This window comes from Gopherus flavomarginatus, chromosome 3, assembly GCF_025201925.1.
Source record: "Gopherus flavomarginatus isolate rGopFla2 chromosome 3, rGopFla2.mat.asm, whole genome shotgun sequence".
Lineage (NCBI taxonomy): Eukaryota > Metazoa > Chordata > Testudines > Testudinidae > Gopherus > Gopherus flavomarginatus.
In genome coordinates, this window is record NC_066619.1 from 260,917,211 (window position 1) to 260,935,193 (window position 17,983).

Consider the following 17,983-nt stretch of genomic DNA (forward strand, 5'->3'; position numbering starts at 1 on the left):
TGTCTCCTCTGGCAGCAGCAGAGGGTTGGGCATGCCAACTCTATGCCACTGGAGGATCCTGGTTGATGCTGGTGCAAATGAGTAAGCATCATCTCTCCTCCCCATGAGAAAAAACCTGCAATGCTTGAGCATTTGAGCCACAATCTGTGGTAACATTCATTCACCGGAATGGATTCTGAATTTGGTTGCATTACATGACCGACAAGATTCTTTCCAAACTGGGTAGCTAGGTTTTGAGCTCAAAAAGACACTTTTCCAGTTTGGCAGATCAAGAATGATGCCTGTAACTAAGCCACATAACAGGATGATATAGGCACTCACCATTGGTCACATTCTAATGGCATTTGAAGACTTTAGACTATTCTAATCTTTTCATTTCCACAACAGTGTATAGTGCGCTTGCATATAACAGATGTAGGCAGGGAAGAGGTGGGGCATCATCAGATTCAAATGGTTTGAAATTACTCATTTCGATTATAACTATAACCTATTACACACCCTGACCCCCAAAGTAGTGTTATGGGGAAAAGAGGGGTCACCCACCAGTGGCTGCAGAGGTGTATCAGTGCAAAATCACAGCACAGGGTATTCCAATGTAATTTTAGAGTAAATCCTGTGTAGTTGGTTAAAATCACAGTTTTCTAAAATAACATTGCCAATTTATATTTAAAGCGTGTTTGTTGCATTGTCAAATGGTTAGTTGTTAAATACAGAAATTACTTTTATCATTTTGGTGATCAGATGGCATTAGTAGTCTGTGTCAACATCAAAACTGGCTTTCTAAGAACAGGTATTTTCCCCCAACCACTGGGAGAAACAACCAGAAATGAATGTTTCGACAATATTCATCTTTCAAACATGAATGAGAATAAATACAACCATGCTGAAGATCTCCTTTGGCAAATAGCTCATACTTGCATGGCTAACAATAAAATTAAGAAAGAGACCTTTAAAAGAGGAACTTTGGCCTCTCATAAAGTTGAAAGACAAATTACCAGGGAATCAAAAGCTAGATTTATCAAGACAGTGACATGCTCAGTTTTTCAAAGTGGAAAAAGCCAGCTGCTGCACTGCCAAGTATAGCATCTTCCTCTCTATTCATCCATCTCAAAGCAATCTCCAAGCCAACAGTAGAACAGAATATACAGTGCTTTTCCCAGAAGCCAAATGTTTCTCTACATTACATCCTTGAGATTAAGAATAAGGCTGCCCTGACAGTGAGACGGATTAGTTGCTGGACGAGACTACCAAAGAAGGGAGGTGAATTTCAGATAAAACATTTAAAGGAGGAATTAATAAAGAACAATGTCCTTTATGTTGCAAGGGAACAGCTTAGAGGATCTAAATGGTCTCTCTCAGCTCTGCCATCTCTGATTCTATAAATACTAGTTGTAAACACAAAATATGGAGTGGGGAAGTGAACTGGGCAATGATTGTAGAAACAGACATTCTCTACAGCAGATGTATTTAAAGCATGCTTTGTTGCTAATACAAATAAGAGCATCTAATGCCAAGATCTAGGAACAATAAAAAATTGACAGTTACACTTTTAAAAGCACCCAAAAGTCCCTTTGTGACTTGAATGACAAGTCATGCAGTGCTTTAAATTTTTTTTAACCAAAATTTTACTAATGCCCCCCCCGCGCTCTATTTTTTTAAGATGGGATATAAGCTCTTTTGCTTTAAGAGTATATGTGCTGACTGTTTTGTAGTAACTTCCCTATAAGCAGCTTATTCCACAAACGGTCATTACAAGGATTCTTGCATATTTCTCTGAAGCAACTGGTACTGGCAACTGTCAGAAACAGGATATTGACTAAAAGATGGACCACTGCTCCAATATATTATGGCAATTCTTATGTTCACTGAGAAAGATATTCAAAGTTAGAAAAACCCAAACTATTACTGATCATGGCAGGGAAAAATGAAATGGGGTAGGAAGAACAACTGAAACTTTTAAAACTAAGACTTTTCTATCTAGATTCCCTGGCTTAAAATACTTCATTCTAAGGATTTCATTCATTACTTCATTCATTTTTGTTAAGAAAGAAGTATAAAGAATTACATACTTTGTAAAGAGACATGAAAGCTGAGTCACATTTCAGGCCTACCAGCCTTGATAGTGTTATGTATGAATGCTAAGAATAAACAAGGGATGCTTAAGTCATAATATAGGAGCTTGCAACTGGATCTGCTGAGTTCATGGTAAAAAATGTCATGGTGGAATGTTTTATCCTTTAGCTTCTTGGCAGAAGGGTAAAAATCTTCAGAATGTTTAGACAACTAGTAATTGCAACAATGAAATGTCGAATGAGGAAGTAAGGTCTTTGCAGAAGGTCTTGGAATGTAACTGTGAGAAGGTCTCTGGAACAGATGGCAAGATCCACAGCAGAAGGCTACCGCTTGACATTAGCAGCTGTGCATGACAGAAAGACATACATGTTTAAAGGAAAGACTCTGAGAAGTACACCAGGGACTCCACTCTGCTCAGCCCTGCATGACTGCATAAATTGGGGTGGATCGTGGGAGTCTCCCCTTTCAAACCCCCCTGTACTCCTGTACAGGGGCAAGGCAAAATTGTAGCCCTTGCACCAAGAGGGACCAAGAATCTTGAGTGCAGCACTCTTGCTTCAGAGAGAGAAACATGCCAAGAGGAGCCCCTTCCCTGCTCTGCAAAGGCAGTGGTAAAGGCTGCATTCAGGATTTGTGTGCGTAATGCATCTTGTCAGAAGGTGGTGCAGTAGCTGATGATCCCCTATACTCCTGGAGTTTTTACAGGAATAAGGTGCCTCTATACAACCATCAGTGTGGGCAGTACCTTAAAGGTGCAATTTAACACATATAATGTGAGGATGCTGGCCTCCCTAAAATTAGGAGACTGGAGTATTTTCTTAGACGGTGATTAGGATGAAACAACATTTGTTTCTGGTGGAGAGTTAATCTTTTGCTAAGTATCAGAGGGGTAGCCGTGTTAGTCTGGATCTGTAAAAGCAGCAAAGAATCCTGTGGCACCTTATAGACTAACAGACATTTTGGAGCATGAGCTTTCGTGGGTGAATACCCACTTCGTCGGATGCATGCCAACGAAGTGAGTATTCAGCCACGAAAGCTCATGCTCCAAAACGTCTGTTAGTCTATAAGATGCCACAGGACTCTTTGAATCTTTTGCTAGTGGTGTTTTTGTGTTATTTTGTTTTTAAGAAAGATAGTTACCTGAGAGCTCAGAAGAGGAAAAGGTTTCTCTGAACACATTGTATCAATCTACAAGAGTTTTATCCCTTTAAGAAACTGGATAGGACACAAAAGTTTCTAAACTGATTTTGAATAGTTGTGCAACAGATAACGCATGTTATTATTCTGAGCTGTTATAGACAAGTGCAGTAGTCTCTGTAAGAGCTGTGTGGAGAATGGCAGTTCTATTTCAGGAAGAATTTAGAGATTTTGAAATTTAGATTCATTATAAAATGTAATGAAAACTGAAAATATTGAAATTTGCCACAGAGGAAAATTCTAAATTTTTATTTATTTGTTTCAAGTAATTGAAAAGTTTCATTTTGACAAAATAAAGAAACTTCACTTCAATTTATACTTTTTATATGTACAAGTTTGTATTACAATGCATAATAGAATACAAACTAAAAAAGTAAAAACAAAGTCATTTCAAAATACAAAATTTGAAAATTTTTGTTCTGACAATATAAAAAAGGGATGTTGCAACACTGTGGGAACTTTTTTCCTCCTCTTTCATCTAAATGAAATTCCAGAAAAAATCTACCTGATTTTGCAATGCATTTCAATTTTGATAAAACTACGTATTCTGATGCTGTAAGGTTCTGTCAAAGTTTCTCTGGCCAGCTCTACTCTCTGTGAAGGCGCTGAAGTTATTAATTTATATTATATATCTTCTTGTTTGTTGGAAAACATACAATTGGGGAATATAAAAATAAGATTAAAGGATCTGAAGTAGAAGTTTTTCCTAATTCATATAATTATGTCTTTTGGACTTGGAAGTAATAAGGATATTTAATAATTGTTCATCTAGCTTCAAAGGCACACAGCTGATCAGTGCAGCTCTTGAAAAGAAGCTATTTCTGCTCTGATTCAGTTAACAGCAACAAGGATTTTTTTTCCTTACTGGGATGAAGGTGAAGTAATATCACATTACAGTTCAACCAATTTTGTGAGGTTATCACAATATATGGTTATACAGTAGCAACAAACAATCCTAATTCATTTAATGTTCAGCATTCCAATCTTTGTTAATATGGGCTTGATCCTGTGTCCAATGAAGTTATCAGGAGCTTTGCCATTGATTCAATCCATGGAAAATCAAGTCCTGTGAGCCCAATCTAACTCAATCAATGAGAGTCTTTCCATTTACTTTAATCAGAGCTGGTTTTGGGACTCGATAATTAGTAGGACTACATGCACATAATACTCACCAAATTTGACTGGAGTTTTGCATGTGAAAGGATTGTAAACTCTGACTTTATATGGGCTTTTCTATTAAAGGAATTACAATACCTTTCAAAAACAAACTAAAGTCTAGTTACCTTCAGCATGGAATAGAAAAAAATGAACATTTATTCATTCATTCAACACACACACACACACACACACACACGAACTGTGTGCCTAACTTGTCCCAAAGTTTATGCATATTACTGCATAAAGTGCAACTGACCAATAATCAGCTTCCCTCTTACTAAAATAGTACAGCAAATGAACAGAGTGCAAAATGAGGGACAAAATCAATTTAATGCATTTGTAATGACTATCTTTTGTATTATTTTCCACAGGAAGCAGCATGAAGCATCCACTGTGAATTTTAACACAAAACATAGAGAGGTTTGTTCTGTCTAATAAGGGTCCTGCTGGTAGCTGTATCCCCACAGTCACAATGAATAAAACTGTATTTGTTCTTTCCAACTAATACAGTATAATAATGGTAATTCCTTTATACAGTCAACAAAAATGGTTTGGATTGTGCTACAAAACTCATCAAGTGGCTGGCTGTAGTGGCTTAGAATGATTTAATACAAAATGTACATCTCACTGAGTATTTTGGTACCAAATTTTAAAATTCGGTATGTCAATCAAATATAAGCCTTAGTTGACACTCAAGAAAGAGCAACTAAGATACATGTTTTAAAAATTAATAATTGAAAAGTTTAGATTGAGTAAAACACTAATTTTAGTAAAATCTGCTGTATAATTAATTCAGTAAACAGAACGTTTTGTCTTCAGTGTTAATCTAAGTTCTATTAAGTTTCTCCACTACCAATCCATGCTGTAGGTGTGTGCACTGAAAGATGCAGGAAAAACTGCTTAAAAATGTTGCTGTTAATACAGAGCTCAATCTGGAAACTAAATTGGTATTTTTTCCTCTTTAACAGGCTGGTGGACTTCTCTCTGGAGTAGCTTTTGATAAATGTCAGGCGCAAATTGCACAAGTCACTAATAACGGGTTCGTTACTCAGGCAACTACATATATGTATTATAAGAGATGAGGTTGGTGAATTGCACAGAAACATGAGGACTTTATTGAATACTTAAAATATACAAGTAAAATAGAACTCATAGAAAAATATAATAAAGCAAGATAAATATAACCAAACAACCCCCTACACTGTGCATACTCACAGCCTTATGGACACCCTCAGAAGAGAAAAGGGGAAGAACAGTACATGGAGAGAAGTATGAGTGGGCTTGAGAGTACTAAGACTTCTGCCATTCTGTCATCCCTGATGTCCCAACTAAAGGTTAATCAAACACTGTATTTTATATCCCCTTTTCCTGACCATGCATGCCTGGGGATCATGTTTTCTGGCCTTTAGTCCCTGTACAGCTGTCTGGGAAACTATAACTGGGGTTCCAATCATTGACACCAGGCATGTGCATAAATATTTCTAGTGTATCAGTGAGGTTAAATTCACGATTACATGTACTAAAATCCCACCAAAATCTGTTGTTTCATCTTTCTGAGCTGTACTTGTTTATCAAAAGCTACATATTGCAAAAGCTCCTACAAACCTTATGACATTAGGTCTAATACTTATGCTAATTTATGCTAAATGCCAGTCCTTGCTAAGCCTCATGATAACCATTATAACACTACTGGGCCTTAATTAAGCCTATTGTAAAGCCTATTTTGTTTTATTGTATTCCCCTGCTTTCATTATAGCGTTTCTTAAGCAGCTTAATTTAGTCTAACATATAGATTACCATTTATTCTCAGGTATGTACCTGTCATAAACAGATGGTTAAGGGTTAATGTCCCTTTTACCTGTAAAGGGTTAACTAGCTCAGTAAACCTGGAACACCTGACCAGAGGACCAATCAGGAGACAAGATACTTTCAAATCTCAGTGGAGGGAAGCCTTTTGTCTGTGCTTTTCGGGTTTTTCTTTGTTCTCTCTGCGTTCTGAGAGGGACCAGACATGTATACAGACTCTCCAATTTTCTGAAACAGCCTCTTCTGTTCAATTTAGTAAGTACCAGTTAGAAAGGCGGTTTAGTCTTTTGATTGTTTTCTTTATTTTCAAATGTGTATTTTGCTGGAAGGATTGTATCTCTTGTTTGCTACAACTTGTATTTGTGCTGGGGGGGGGAGGATTCTCTCTAGTGTCTATAAGCTGAAAGATCCTGTAACATTTTCCATCTTGATTTTACAGAGACAATTTTTACTTTTTTTCTTTCTTTTATTAAAAGCTTTTCTTTTTAAGAACCTGATTGATTTCTTTTATTTCTTGTGTAAGACCCAAGGGGAAGGGGTCTGCACTCACCAGGGAACTGGTGGGAGAAAGGAGAGAACAGGGGGAAGGTGAATTTCCTCTCTGTTTTAAGATTCAAGGAGTTGAATCACAGGGATCTCCCAGTGTTACCCAGGGAGGGGAGAATCTGGGACGAAGAAAGGAGGGGGGAATGGTTTATTTCCCTTTGTTGTGAGACCTAAGGGGTGGGTCTTGGGGTCCCCAGGGAAGGGTTTGGGGGCCAGAAAGTGCCCCAAAACACTATATTTCTGGGTGGTGGCAGCTCTATCATTTCCAAGCTAGTAATTAAGCTTAGGGGGTTCGTGCAGGTACCCCATCTATTGGACGCTAAGGTTCAGAGTGGGGAATCATACCTTGACAGTATCTCCCAAGATCAGGTCAATATCCAAAGGTCAATACTGGTAAAAGGGCATCTTTTGATTTTCAGCATGGACTGACATTTTCAAACAGGCATGTGCAAAGTACACGGTTACTTTTGCTTTAACTTAGATATGCAAAACTTCCAATGCATACATGCACACGGGGGTTACGCATGTAGGTGCATGCATGCCTGCACAATCCTGATTTGCAACTACAATTCAGAGGATTTCCACACTGAAGCTACATATACACAAAAGTGCAAACGTGGCTTTGTGCACATCTGATTGAAAATCTGAGCCATAGTCTACAGTTCCAGAGAAGGCAGCTTGTATTTTTCACTTTACTAAAGATATTTGACAGTTGAGTTATGTATAAACATGGTTATTTCTAATTTTAACTATGTGAATGTTGTTCACCTACTATGGTGACTGGGGAAATACAAGTACTTAGATATATTAGATAATGTAGACGAGGGATATAATACAGTATTAGGTAACATTTTAAAAAATACGATTTTAAATTGTTACAAATACATACATTGCAGCTAATTTTCTTATTACTATTCACGTTGTCTCCTCATTTTATTTCTCTCTGCTAGGGCAATGAAAAAAAACTTTCCAGTTTCATCTCTCTGGTTTGTTCTGGTAAAATTCATTTTCAGGTTCTCATACATTAGCTAACATGAGCTGCAGTGTTTGGATTCCATATTTTGCAAGAGAATGTCTGCTTTTTAAAAACAGTTTCCATAGGATTTTTTTTTAAATAATGAAAACATTTCTACTGCTCCTGTCTGAAATCAATTATATGAATAACACTGATATGAGCAAAAGTTTTATACAGAATTTATTTTAAAATATTATTTTATGACTGTACTTTGTATAGGTCAGTAGGAGTCTACAGAAGCATTGCTTATGTGAAGAATTTAATTTTAATAATATCTGTACATATATGAAAGCTCATTATCCAGTTTTCAAAGCTCATTTTCATTTCAGCTTGCTAGGTCCACACCTTCAATAAAAAATGAATACAGCTTTATTTTATTGTATGTACAGTCTGCTTGTTTTCAGATAATAGCCAACATGATCGACAAATAATAGGTGGATACTGTGTTATCGTCTTTCATATTAGTTTTCCTGGTTGCAAACAAGGGAGGCCAAATGCTTGGACTGAAATTACTTGAGGGTGTCAAAAATCAGTCTTGAAAACTGGAAGTGAGCCTCAGCAATAACTATGGAGAGACTAGCTTTTTACTTTCATCAAGATAAATCATGTATTTGTCCAGTACCTTGTTACATTTAAATGACTATAAGGCAGTCAGATTTTGAATCCTGAGTTTGATCCTTTACTCTCAGGCCAGTCCTGGCTCTAAGGCAGAGGGCAAGCCTTATTATAGTGCAGTGCTCTGTACTGTTACTAAACAGCAAGATATGAAAGCAGACAGTGCACAAATTGAATCTCATTTTCAGATTTGTGCTGATAGTATTGATGCTTGTGCAGAAAAAGGGAAATAAATGAAATAGCCTCCCACACCCAAATCAGATTGATGACCTTCATTGGAAAGGCAGGCAAATGTTATTTTTTGTCAAATGGAAGAAGGGAAAGCATTTGGGGTGTCTCCAGAGTTAGGAGGAAGTATTACAATGAAACGAAAAAAAAAAATTCACCAACCATGAGCTGCTATTTAAACTAAAAACTGAAGCAAGACTATGGAACTAACCCCATTCAGAAAAACTAACCTATTTCATATCATATGGAGACTCTGCCAAGTATTTAAGAATGGCCACTAATTCCTGTTTTGTCTTGTTCGTATACTTCAATGGAGCTTATCTAACTGATTTTGTGCTAATAAAAATTCTGGCCTAATTGTAATTCAATAACAAGATGTTTTCAGTTGTTGGCAACCTGAGCAAGATGGACTAGGCATTCTGTTTGCAGAATCTTAACTACTATGAGGCTGGAAGGCACTCAGACCAAGAGGCTCCATCAGTTGTGGGTGGGGCTTACTTTGGTTACATTACAAATCACATATGAGTAATGTTGCAGGCTTTTGCCATTTCTATAATCATTGTCAGATCGTCGCTGTTCAGACAATCCTGCAGAAGCACTGACTTTGATTCTGTTCTATTACTATTCTGCCTATTTAAAACTTGATCTTCAAATAATAAAAAAGGACACTGCCAAGGATGTTAGATGTAACATTGTTTTATTCTGAGGGAGTGTGCACATGCAGTATGTGCTGTGTCCTCCCTCCCCTAGCCCTATTTATCTGCTTTCTCCCAAGCAAGGATACAGAAATCAGCAAGAACCCTGTGTTCTCATGGAGACAGAGTATGCAGAGTTCCATGTTCTATGCCATGTGATCACTTAGAATCATTTGGATTTCAATTCCTATACTTTGTAGTTCTGTTTTCAGGATTACCAGATTTTTACGGATGGGGAAAGAAGTATGAAAGGGTAATTATGCTCACTAAAGTCTGAGGCCTGACAATCTTTACAGCATCTTTAGCAAGTTGTAACACCCAACAGCCTGTCAATAACCAATTTACTTAAGGGACAAAGTAACAGTATTATAAGCTTTATTGCCTTAGACTTCAATTACTACCATAAAATGTTATTTGTCTGTAGCTTGTCATTGCCATCGTTTATCTAAAGGAGTGAGAGAGAGCATGTCTGTGTGTGCACAGAATGACTAACCTATTCTTGTTTTGTACTCCATTCAAATTCTGGTCTTGACATTAGGTGAAATAAAGAATGTCCTTAACATTAAATGAGAGACAATTTTTTTTTTTATCATTTATCTTGCATGGTATTTGCATTCTTATTATTATACTGAAAGTTAATTCATTTTGGTAACCAAATCTCAACACTCCATACCTGGAAAATATCATGATGCCAAATAGAACGGCCTTTTCATTATATATTACAGTAAGTCTACTATTGTGTCATAATTTGCCCAAATGCTGCAGTATCACTAGTGTAAAATGTAGTGGTTTGGATCAGTACGGTTCGATACATTACTTTACTTCTGCTTTGGTCATAAGGGGAAGGCCGCTGCCTGTGGTGAACTTTATGACGGAGGAAAAGCTCTGTTACCCAAGGCCCACACTAATACCTCTGCCCTTTAAAAGAGTATCAAGAACAAGTGACAAGGGGCAACAAACCTTGTTACTTTAAGAAAGTGAGTGATATGGGCAATACTTTGGAAGCAAAAGGGACTATCTTCTCTTCACTCTGCCAGTATGGTTCCCACAAGGACAGACTGCTGCAGCACGTATGCTGTATCTGAAATAGCTAGCATGTCCATCACAGAAAGGGAACCTCTGCTCTGCAGAGGGAACACATCTTGAATCCTTCAATAGAGAAGGTCTTGTAATGAAAGGAATTTCAGGCAAAGAGGAAGAGAAAGCTACCCAATAACTTGGATTTCTTGAGTGGAAACACACTGCAAGGGTTTGGTACTTCCACTCTCTTTATGTGACAGGATGTAATGCTGTAGACTGGGGTGTGGTTAGTGGATTAGGGTGGAGCCAATACTCCTCTGTGCTGCAGGAGAAGAAAGAAGTGGGACTAAGGTGTTTATTATCCAAACAACAAACGATTAAATGCGCCACTTCAAACCGGACTTTTAATCTCTCACAGGCAACACAATAATGTTCTAACAGCAGCTGTAAACTGAAATATATTTATTGTTTAATTAAGCTTACCAGCCTGCGGATATCCCTCTCACATTCACGCTTTATTCTATTAACCTCATCTTGATGGGACTGATAAGCCGTGCGCAGATCAGCTGCCTTCATTTTATCTGCCTGCATAATATTGTTCAAAGCTTCTTCAAGCTGCTTTTTACCAGTCTTCAGCTCCAATATCTCCTGCTGCATCTTTATACGTTCACAGTCAAATGCTTTCCGAGCTTCCTCCCTGGCTTCATTGAGCAATGCAGTTTTCACTTTGTCGGCTGCCCCATCCCGCAGCACGTTCACCGTAGACTGCAAGCGTTGAATTTCACTGTCTTTTATTTTTACCATACGAGCTACTTCCTGCTCATGCTGCCGGATAAGCAGCTCCCTGACAGCCTGGAGTTCCTTCATTTTCTCCTCATGGAGCTTAGCCTTCAGTTCAGAGATGTAGGCTGTGTGCTTGTGCTGCTCCTGCTCTCTTTCTTGCTTGACTTCCTGGATTCTCTCTCTCAGTTTACCCACCTGGAACATAACAATAAATAAAACTCGGTTTAACATGACTGCGCATGATGCCGACTCTCCAAAACGTACCATTCCAGGTGCCCTTGCTATAAAATGGAAAAACTAGATTTGAGCACCTCAAACTTAGGGGAAGTTTGCATCTGGATCCAAAGATTGTAGCGTGGGTCTCTCTCCAGCCAAAATCTAATATACTTTCTCTCTTAGGAAACTTGCATATTTTCTTTTAACCTGTAAAACAGACTAGAGAATTTCCAGGGGGCACTCTACTGGCTGATCATTTCTTGCTGTTACAAGGCATGGCAAGATCTGACTCAAGAAAAGTGAATCCTGTTTTCTCCTGACTCCCTCCACCAACATCTATTGCCAGAGCCTATTTTCCCAATCACCGCAAGCTGCCAGTTCTTGACTGCTCCCTTTGGGCTGGAACCAGTTTAGGGAGATGAGTCAGATTGGGAGACTGGTGCTGGGATTATGGAGAATCAGGAAGCCTCTTTGTTTGTAGTGGGAGACTGTTAGGAAGCATTCCAGTGCTTGATGGAGTGGTGGATAACTTATTTTCTTTTTCCATGGTGTGCATATTGTTTCAGAATTACAAAACTATTAAAATATTATGCTTGTTTTATAGATGGGAAGCTGAGGCACAGAGAGGTTAAATGACTTGTCTAAATTCACACAGGAAGTCTGTGACAGAGGAGGGAATTGAACCCAGAACTCCTGAGTCTTGGTCCACCGCTTTAACTACAAGACCACCAATCCTCATCTTACTGCTAAGGATGTGAGAAATAATCTCTCCTTCAAGGGATGGAGAAAGGAGTAGCAACTAGGAAGGAGGAAAGCCTCCTCTCAGTAGGGTGAGAGTTCGAAGGTAAAAGCTGAAGACTAGGGCCTAGGTTTTCATTTACTAATTTTGAGACACCTTAAAGAGGCCTGATTTTCAGATGCCTGGTACTCAGAGCTTTTTGTACAGTGGGCCCCTTCAAGGTGTTTTAGGTTGGGCACCTAAAAACTGAGGCATCAAAAAGCACTAGACACTTTTTAAAATGTAGGCCAAGGACTGTAAGGGTTAAAAGCAGTATTATATCCTATTATAGCAATGCACACTGTGATCAAACCTCATCATGACGACACTCAGCAGGTTGCATGAACGGTGATGCTTTTTCTATGTGGAATTATACACTAATTCAGAAAGAAGTCCAGAGGTAAGTTTGCTTCCCTTACCGAAGCATATTTGGCATAGTATAATATATTCCAACATGATCACTGTCAGTAACACACTCCAGCTATCTCCATCACAATGAACGCCACAACATAGTCATGGCATACGAGTCTGTAATCTAATGCAAAGTTACGGAGCCGCAGAGAATTCAAAGACCTGTGCTCCTGAATGACACTATAAACATGCATACCACATGGTGCTTCTGCTAGAATGAGGTTATTGCACAGCAGGGGAAAGAAAAATGAATCCTGAAAGTGAGTAAACCCACTATGAATGGAATAAACACTGATCATGACTGCAGTACCTAAAGCTAGGCATGCAATAAAGTTCTAAACCAGGTACGTTAGAACAGGATTTTACTGCACCAACACTATCATCTGACACCAAGAATCTGCCTAATAGATGCAAAGAGAAAAGAATATTGCCCCAGAATTATATAACTCGTTATTGGAAATAGATCACATATCTTTGTCTACCCTAATTACATTTTATCCATATGTAACTGCATCTTCTGTAGCTGATAGGGATGATATTTATTTCCAAGACTATAATCAACAAGTCCAGTTTTTAAACTTCCATGTGAGGCCACCCAGTTCTGCATGTGGGCTTAAAATAAACCTTAGACCTCAGATTGGGTATTCATTCACCTATCCGCTAATCTAAATGTAGAACTAGAGGCTTATTTAGGCATCCAAATTTGACAACTGGGGCTAATCCCACACTGATTTAAATATATCATAGCTATTTTTTTAGGGATGGAAAAAGAAAGTTCATGGAATCTTGTTAAAAGAAAACCAGCACTGTCCCATGGATAAATCAGATGCAACAATTCATCAAGACAAACAGTAGTTAAAAATCATTCGTATTCTACATATATTGTAGGTGAAGGGTAGTTTTTAACCTAAAGTAGTCCTGAGTGTGGTGGCTTCCAAGAGAATTTGTTAACAACTGAGAAATTAGTCTTGAAATACATGTTTCCAAACAGCATTTACCCTCAGATGACTGTGTCATAGTATCTTTCCCCAACCTGAACCTTAGAGTCCAAAAATATGGGGTACCAGCATGAATTTCTCTAAGCTTAATTACCAGCTTCGATCTGTTAAGCTGCCACCACCCAAAAATATATAGTGTTTTGGGGCACTCTGGTCCCCCGAAAAACCTTTCCTGGGGACCCCAAGACCCAAATTCCTTGAGTCTCACAACAAAGGGGAATAAACCATTTCCCTTCTCCCTCCTTTCTTCCTCCCAGCTCTTTCCTGCCCTGGGTTCACTAAGAGATCACCGTGATTCAAACTCCTTGAATCACCACACAGAGAGGAATGTTACTTTCCCCGTCCCTCATCTTTTCCCCTCACCCAGAGGCAATCCAGATTCAAACTCTGTGAATCTAAAACAAAGGGATTCCACCCTTCTCCTTCCCTGTTAAGTACAGACTCAATTCCCTTGAGCCTTAACAAGGGAAAAAATCAGACAAGTCTTAAAAAGCAAAACTTTCAATAAAAAGAAAGAAAAAAGTAAAAGTTGTCTTTGTACTTTAGATGGTAAAAGTTACAGGGTCTGTCAGCTTATAGACACTAGAAAGAAGCCTCCCTCCCAGCAAAATACAATTTAAAATACTTCCAGCAAACTACACATTTGAAATACAGAAACAATTAAAAGACTATAACCTCCTTTTTTACTAAAATACTCACTATTCTGCATATATAAGAGACTGTAGCAGGGAGACTGGCAAGAAAACTGGTTGCCCGTCTAGTCCCTTCCAGGACCCAGAGAGAACAAAGCAAAACCCAAAAAACACAAACAAAGGCTTCCCTCCACCGAGATTTGAAAGTATCTTGTTTCCTGATTGGTCCTCTGGTTAGGTGTCCAGTTCACTGTTTGTTAACCCTTTAAGGTAAAAGAGACATTAACCCTTAACTATCTGTTTATGACAGACTGAGCAGAGAGGAAGCCAGCAAAAGAAGCAAGGAGGGCCGAAGTTACTTAGGAGCCTACATCCCATTCTCAAAAATGCCTTTTGGATTTAGTGGCCTAAGTCTCATGGGAAAATTGTTTTTTATTTCAAGAGACAGTTCCATGTATGCATGGAACCATGTACTATAAACTGAAGATGACAAATCTGTCAAGACAGCAGCAGCTAATTAAAAAAATGGTATTTTTCACCCTGGACATTACTGATTTGAACTTCTAGTCCACTGGTCTTTGTAAATTAAATCTTTAGCTTATGCATGTAGATACAATAATGATCCCAAAGCAAGAGTTAGATTTTCAGCAAAAGAATGCAAAAGGTCATTCTTCCTTGCCTGTTTTATACATTTTTATGTTAATCTGTATATGTTTAGGTTTGGACAATGTCTGAAAGATAAACATTTTCTTTAAGCCACAGACTACACACTTGAAGAATATGTGATTCCTGCTTTGTTTCCCTTTCCAAGCCATTTGCACATGTGAAAGATAAAATAAAACAAATCAATAGAACTGTTGGGATCTGTTAATCAAAACAAAGTTTTCATAGTCATCAGAGCTGCAGTCAAAACCAGACTGATCAGGCATATCAGTTATATATGTTGTTTTATCCTCCATAAAAATAACTAAAATCCTCACCATGATTTGAACTATTTCTTTTCTATTTACTTCTTCTCTCGCTTTATCTTAAATTTTAAAAATACTTCATTCTTGCCATAATGATCCTATACAATATATTGTCAGACTTTTAAAGTTTCCTACCATGAGCTATTGTCCATTACGATGGCCAGGAGGATGGCCATCCACTCAAGGTCATTTTTAAATCAAGTGCAATAGCTTTCCCAAAAAACTCAAATCTTTAGTCTGTATGTTTTATTACACAGAATGTGTACACCAGCTTCACTTATTTTCTGCCAGCACACAAACGGCCTGATCCATTGCTCACTGAAGTCAACAGGAGTCTTTTCATTGACTTCAGCAGGCCCTGGCTCAGGCTCTAAATGTGAATCACTCAAACAATAGCAGAGCTCTCACAGTAACAGCAACAGTCATCCTGGATAAACAAGATCACTTTAGGACAACTTTTTGGACTACCAACTTAGAATTCAATTAATAATTATGTCAGGTTCAAGGCCTACAAAGAGAGAAGTTAAATAAAAACTTAAAATTCTCAGGAAGGCTGCAACATAACATTACTTTAGTTCTTCAAATCCAGAACTTTAACACATAAGAACGAGAGAGAGAGAGAGAACAGACTCAGGCTGCAAGGCACAACTCACTCCATCTTGCTCTAAACTGGATCTTTGCAGATTGACTGCTGAAATACCTAGTTTGCACACTTCCCTCAGAGCCCCTAGCCTGGAAGCAGGACCAAGAAAACCCCTGAGAATTCACGGTGATAATATGTAATTTTAACATAGTTTTAATACGCCACAGTTTAATATACCATAAACAAACATGAACTTTTGAAGCAATACTTTCCACTAAAACTAGGGAGTGAATAGAGTGGTAAACATACCGTCTTTGAACTGAACACACTTGACACAATCGTCATTAATGTCAACAGTGGTTTAGAGGCTATGGTTCATACAATGCATTTCCAAACCAGATTAATGAACATTCGGTTATATGACAGACTACACAGCAGGACTAAAATCACACACGATGAAGAAAAGCTTGTACCTTTCCATAATTACTTTAGAAGCAATGCTAGCTAAATTATACTAAGGAAACTGATACTTTTAAATATTCATCAACTTCAAAAAATAATGAATAAAACTATTTATCATGTAATATGGTAATTTCACCCATTCTAATGTGATTAGTCATATTTTCAGATACAGACAGACTGCAATTTGATAACTTGTGCTGGGATCTCAGAAACATGTCGATCTTCGCTGAAGATGAGGGACAAAGCTTCTCTCTATGCTCCAGGTTATCTTTGTATTGAGCCAGCTACAGGCAGTCTGATCAATAAGTTTCCAACATTTTTTCATATGGAAAAGTTCATAGCATGAGTAGATTTGAAAGGATTAGATTTTTATTGATAAAGGTTAGTAAATGTCGATTTCATTGTACACACACACACACACACACACACACTTCCATCAATAACAACCAAACTTTACAGATAAGCAAATTCAGAAAAATGCTGCTTCAGAACTATTAGAGTTTGATTTAAGGATGTTTACTTTGCATATTTTGATATGTGATGTTGACAATTTGTGTTTTAATGGTTATAAGGTCTCAATTTTTTGATCTCAACATCTGCTGTTATTAAATAATTCTTGTCTGATCCCCCTCCATAATTTTCTGCAACGGTGAAATTTTAAATTGGTAAAAATAAAAAGATGCTTAAAACCCATACTTCTGTGGAATTGTGAAAATTTAAATTGATAAAAATAGAAAACTGCTTAAAAATTATCAATATTATTGTGATCTATGCTACACAGTTAGGTCAACATAAGGCAGCTTATGTTGACCTCATTATGTCAATGTTCACACTACAGCCTCGTCCCACCAATCTAAGTGCCATACTACACTGATACAATAACTCCACCACCATGAGAGGTGTAGTGCTTCTGTTGGTGTAGTTAGGGCAATGCAGCTTCTGTTTTAGTTATGCTACTTACATCACTGTTGACTGTCTTGTCAATTTCACATCCTGTCAATTTCACAGCGCCATCCTAGAACCTGATTGCCTTGGCTCCCCACTCCCAGCTGGGCTGCTGCCCAGAGGCTCCCTGCTCAGAAAGCTGAGAAGCTCAGGTGGCTGCCTCCTGCTCCCAGCTGAGAGCCCATGGAGGTGCGCAGAACTGAAAGCCCTGGCTCCGAGCTCCCCCACCCCACTCACACACTGCCCCATATCAGATGGTGGAAGCGCTCCTAGTAAGGACGCGCACCATTGACAGAAGATGGGTAGGGTGGATATCAGCCACTGCAGTAATTACTGCTGTGGCTTTAAGTCGACTTAACATAGGTAGACTTAGGGCTGTAGTGTAGACATGCCCTAAACCGTAAAGCCAAAACTTAGAGAATAAGTAAAATGTACTCTTATCTTTTAACATTCACCCAGAGCCTTAACTTGATTTCTTACATGAACTTAATTAATAAACCTCTAACTGTATGTAACAGGACAGGAAATATCAAATACCCCACTAATGACTAAATCATGGGTTCTCTGAAATAAAGGAACATTTATTGGAAATAACCATCCTGAAAAGCTTAATACATTAAAGTATGTGAAATGCTCTGAAATGAGTAGTTTTTGACTATGTTGCCGATTTATAATTAATAACATTATAATAATAACGCCAGAACAGGGATGAATTATAATCTCTTTTTTTCCCCAACACCTCTCCCCTCTGACCCCCCAAATCAAACCAGTAAAAACTCAATCCTGCTTCCTCTAAAATCAATAAAATTTTCAGTGAGTTTAATGGGAGCAGAATCGGGCCCTATCAAAACATT

General features: G+C 38.1%; 1 protein-coding gene across 4 annotated transcripts in view; it reads right to left on the minus strand.

The window, feature by feature from the left end:
- The window catches only part of JAKMIP1 (janus kinase and microtubule interacting protein 1), a 265,410-nt gene that overhangs the window by 102,468 nt on the left and 144,959 nt on the right, over positions 1 to 17,983 (minus strand). For all 4 annotated transcript variants that reach the window (XM_050947698.1, XM_050947695.1, XM_050947697.1 and 1 more), the window contains one exon: positions 10,837 to 11,331. In XM_050947698.1, the coding sequence (XP_050803655.1) occupies positions 10,837 to 11,331 (495 nt within the window). The remainder of the gene's footprint in view (positions 1 to 10,836; positions 11,332 to 17,983) is intronic.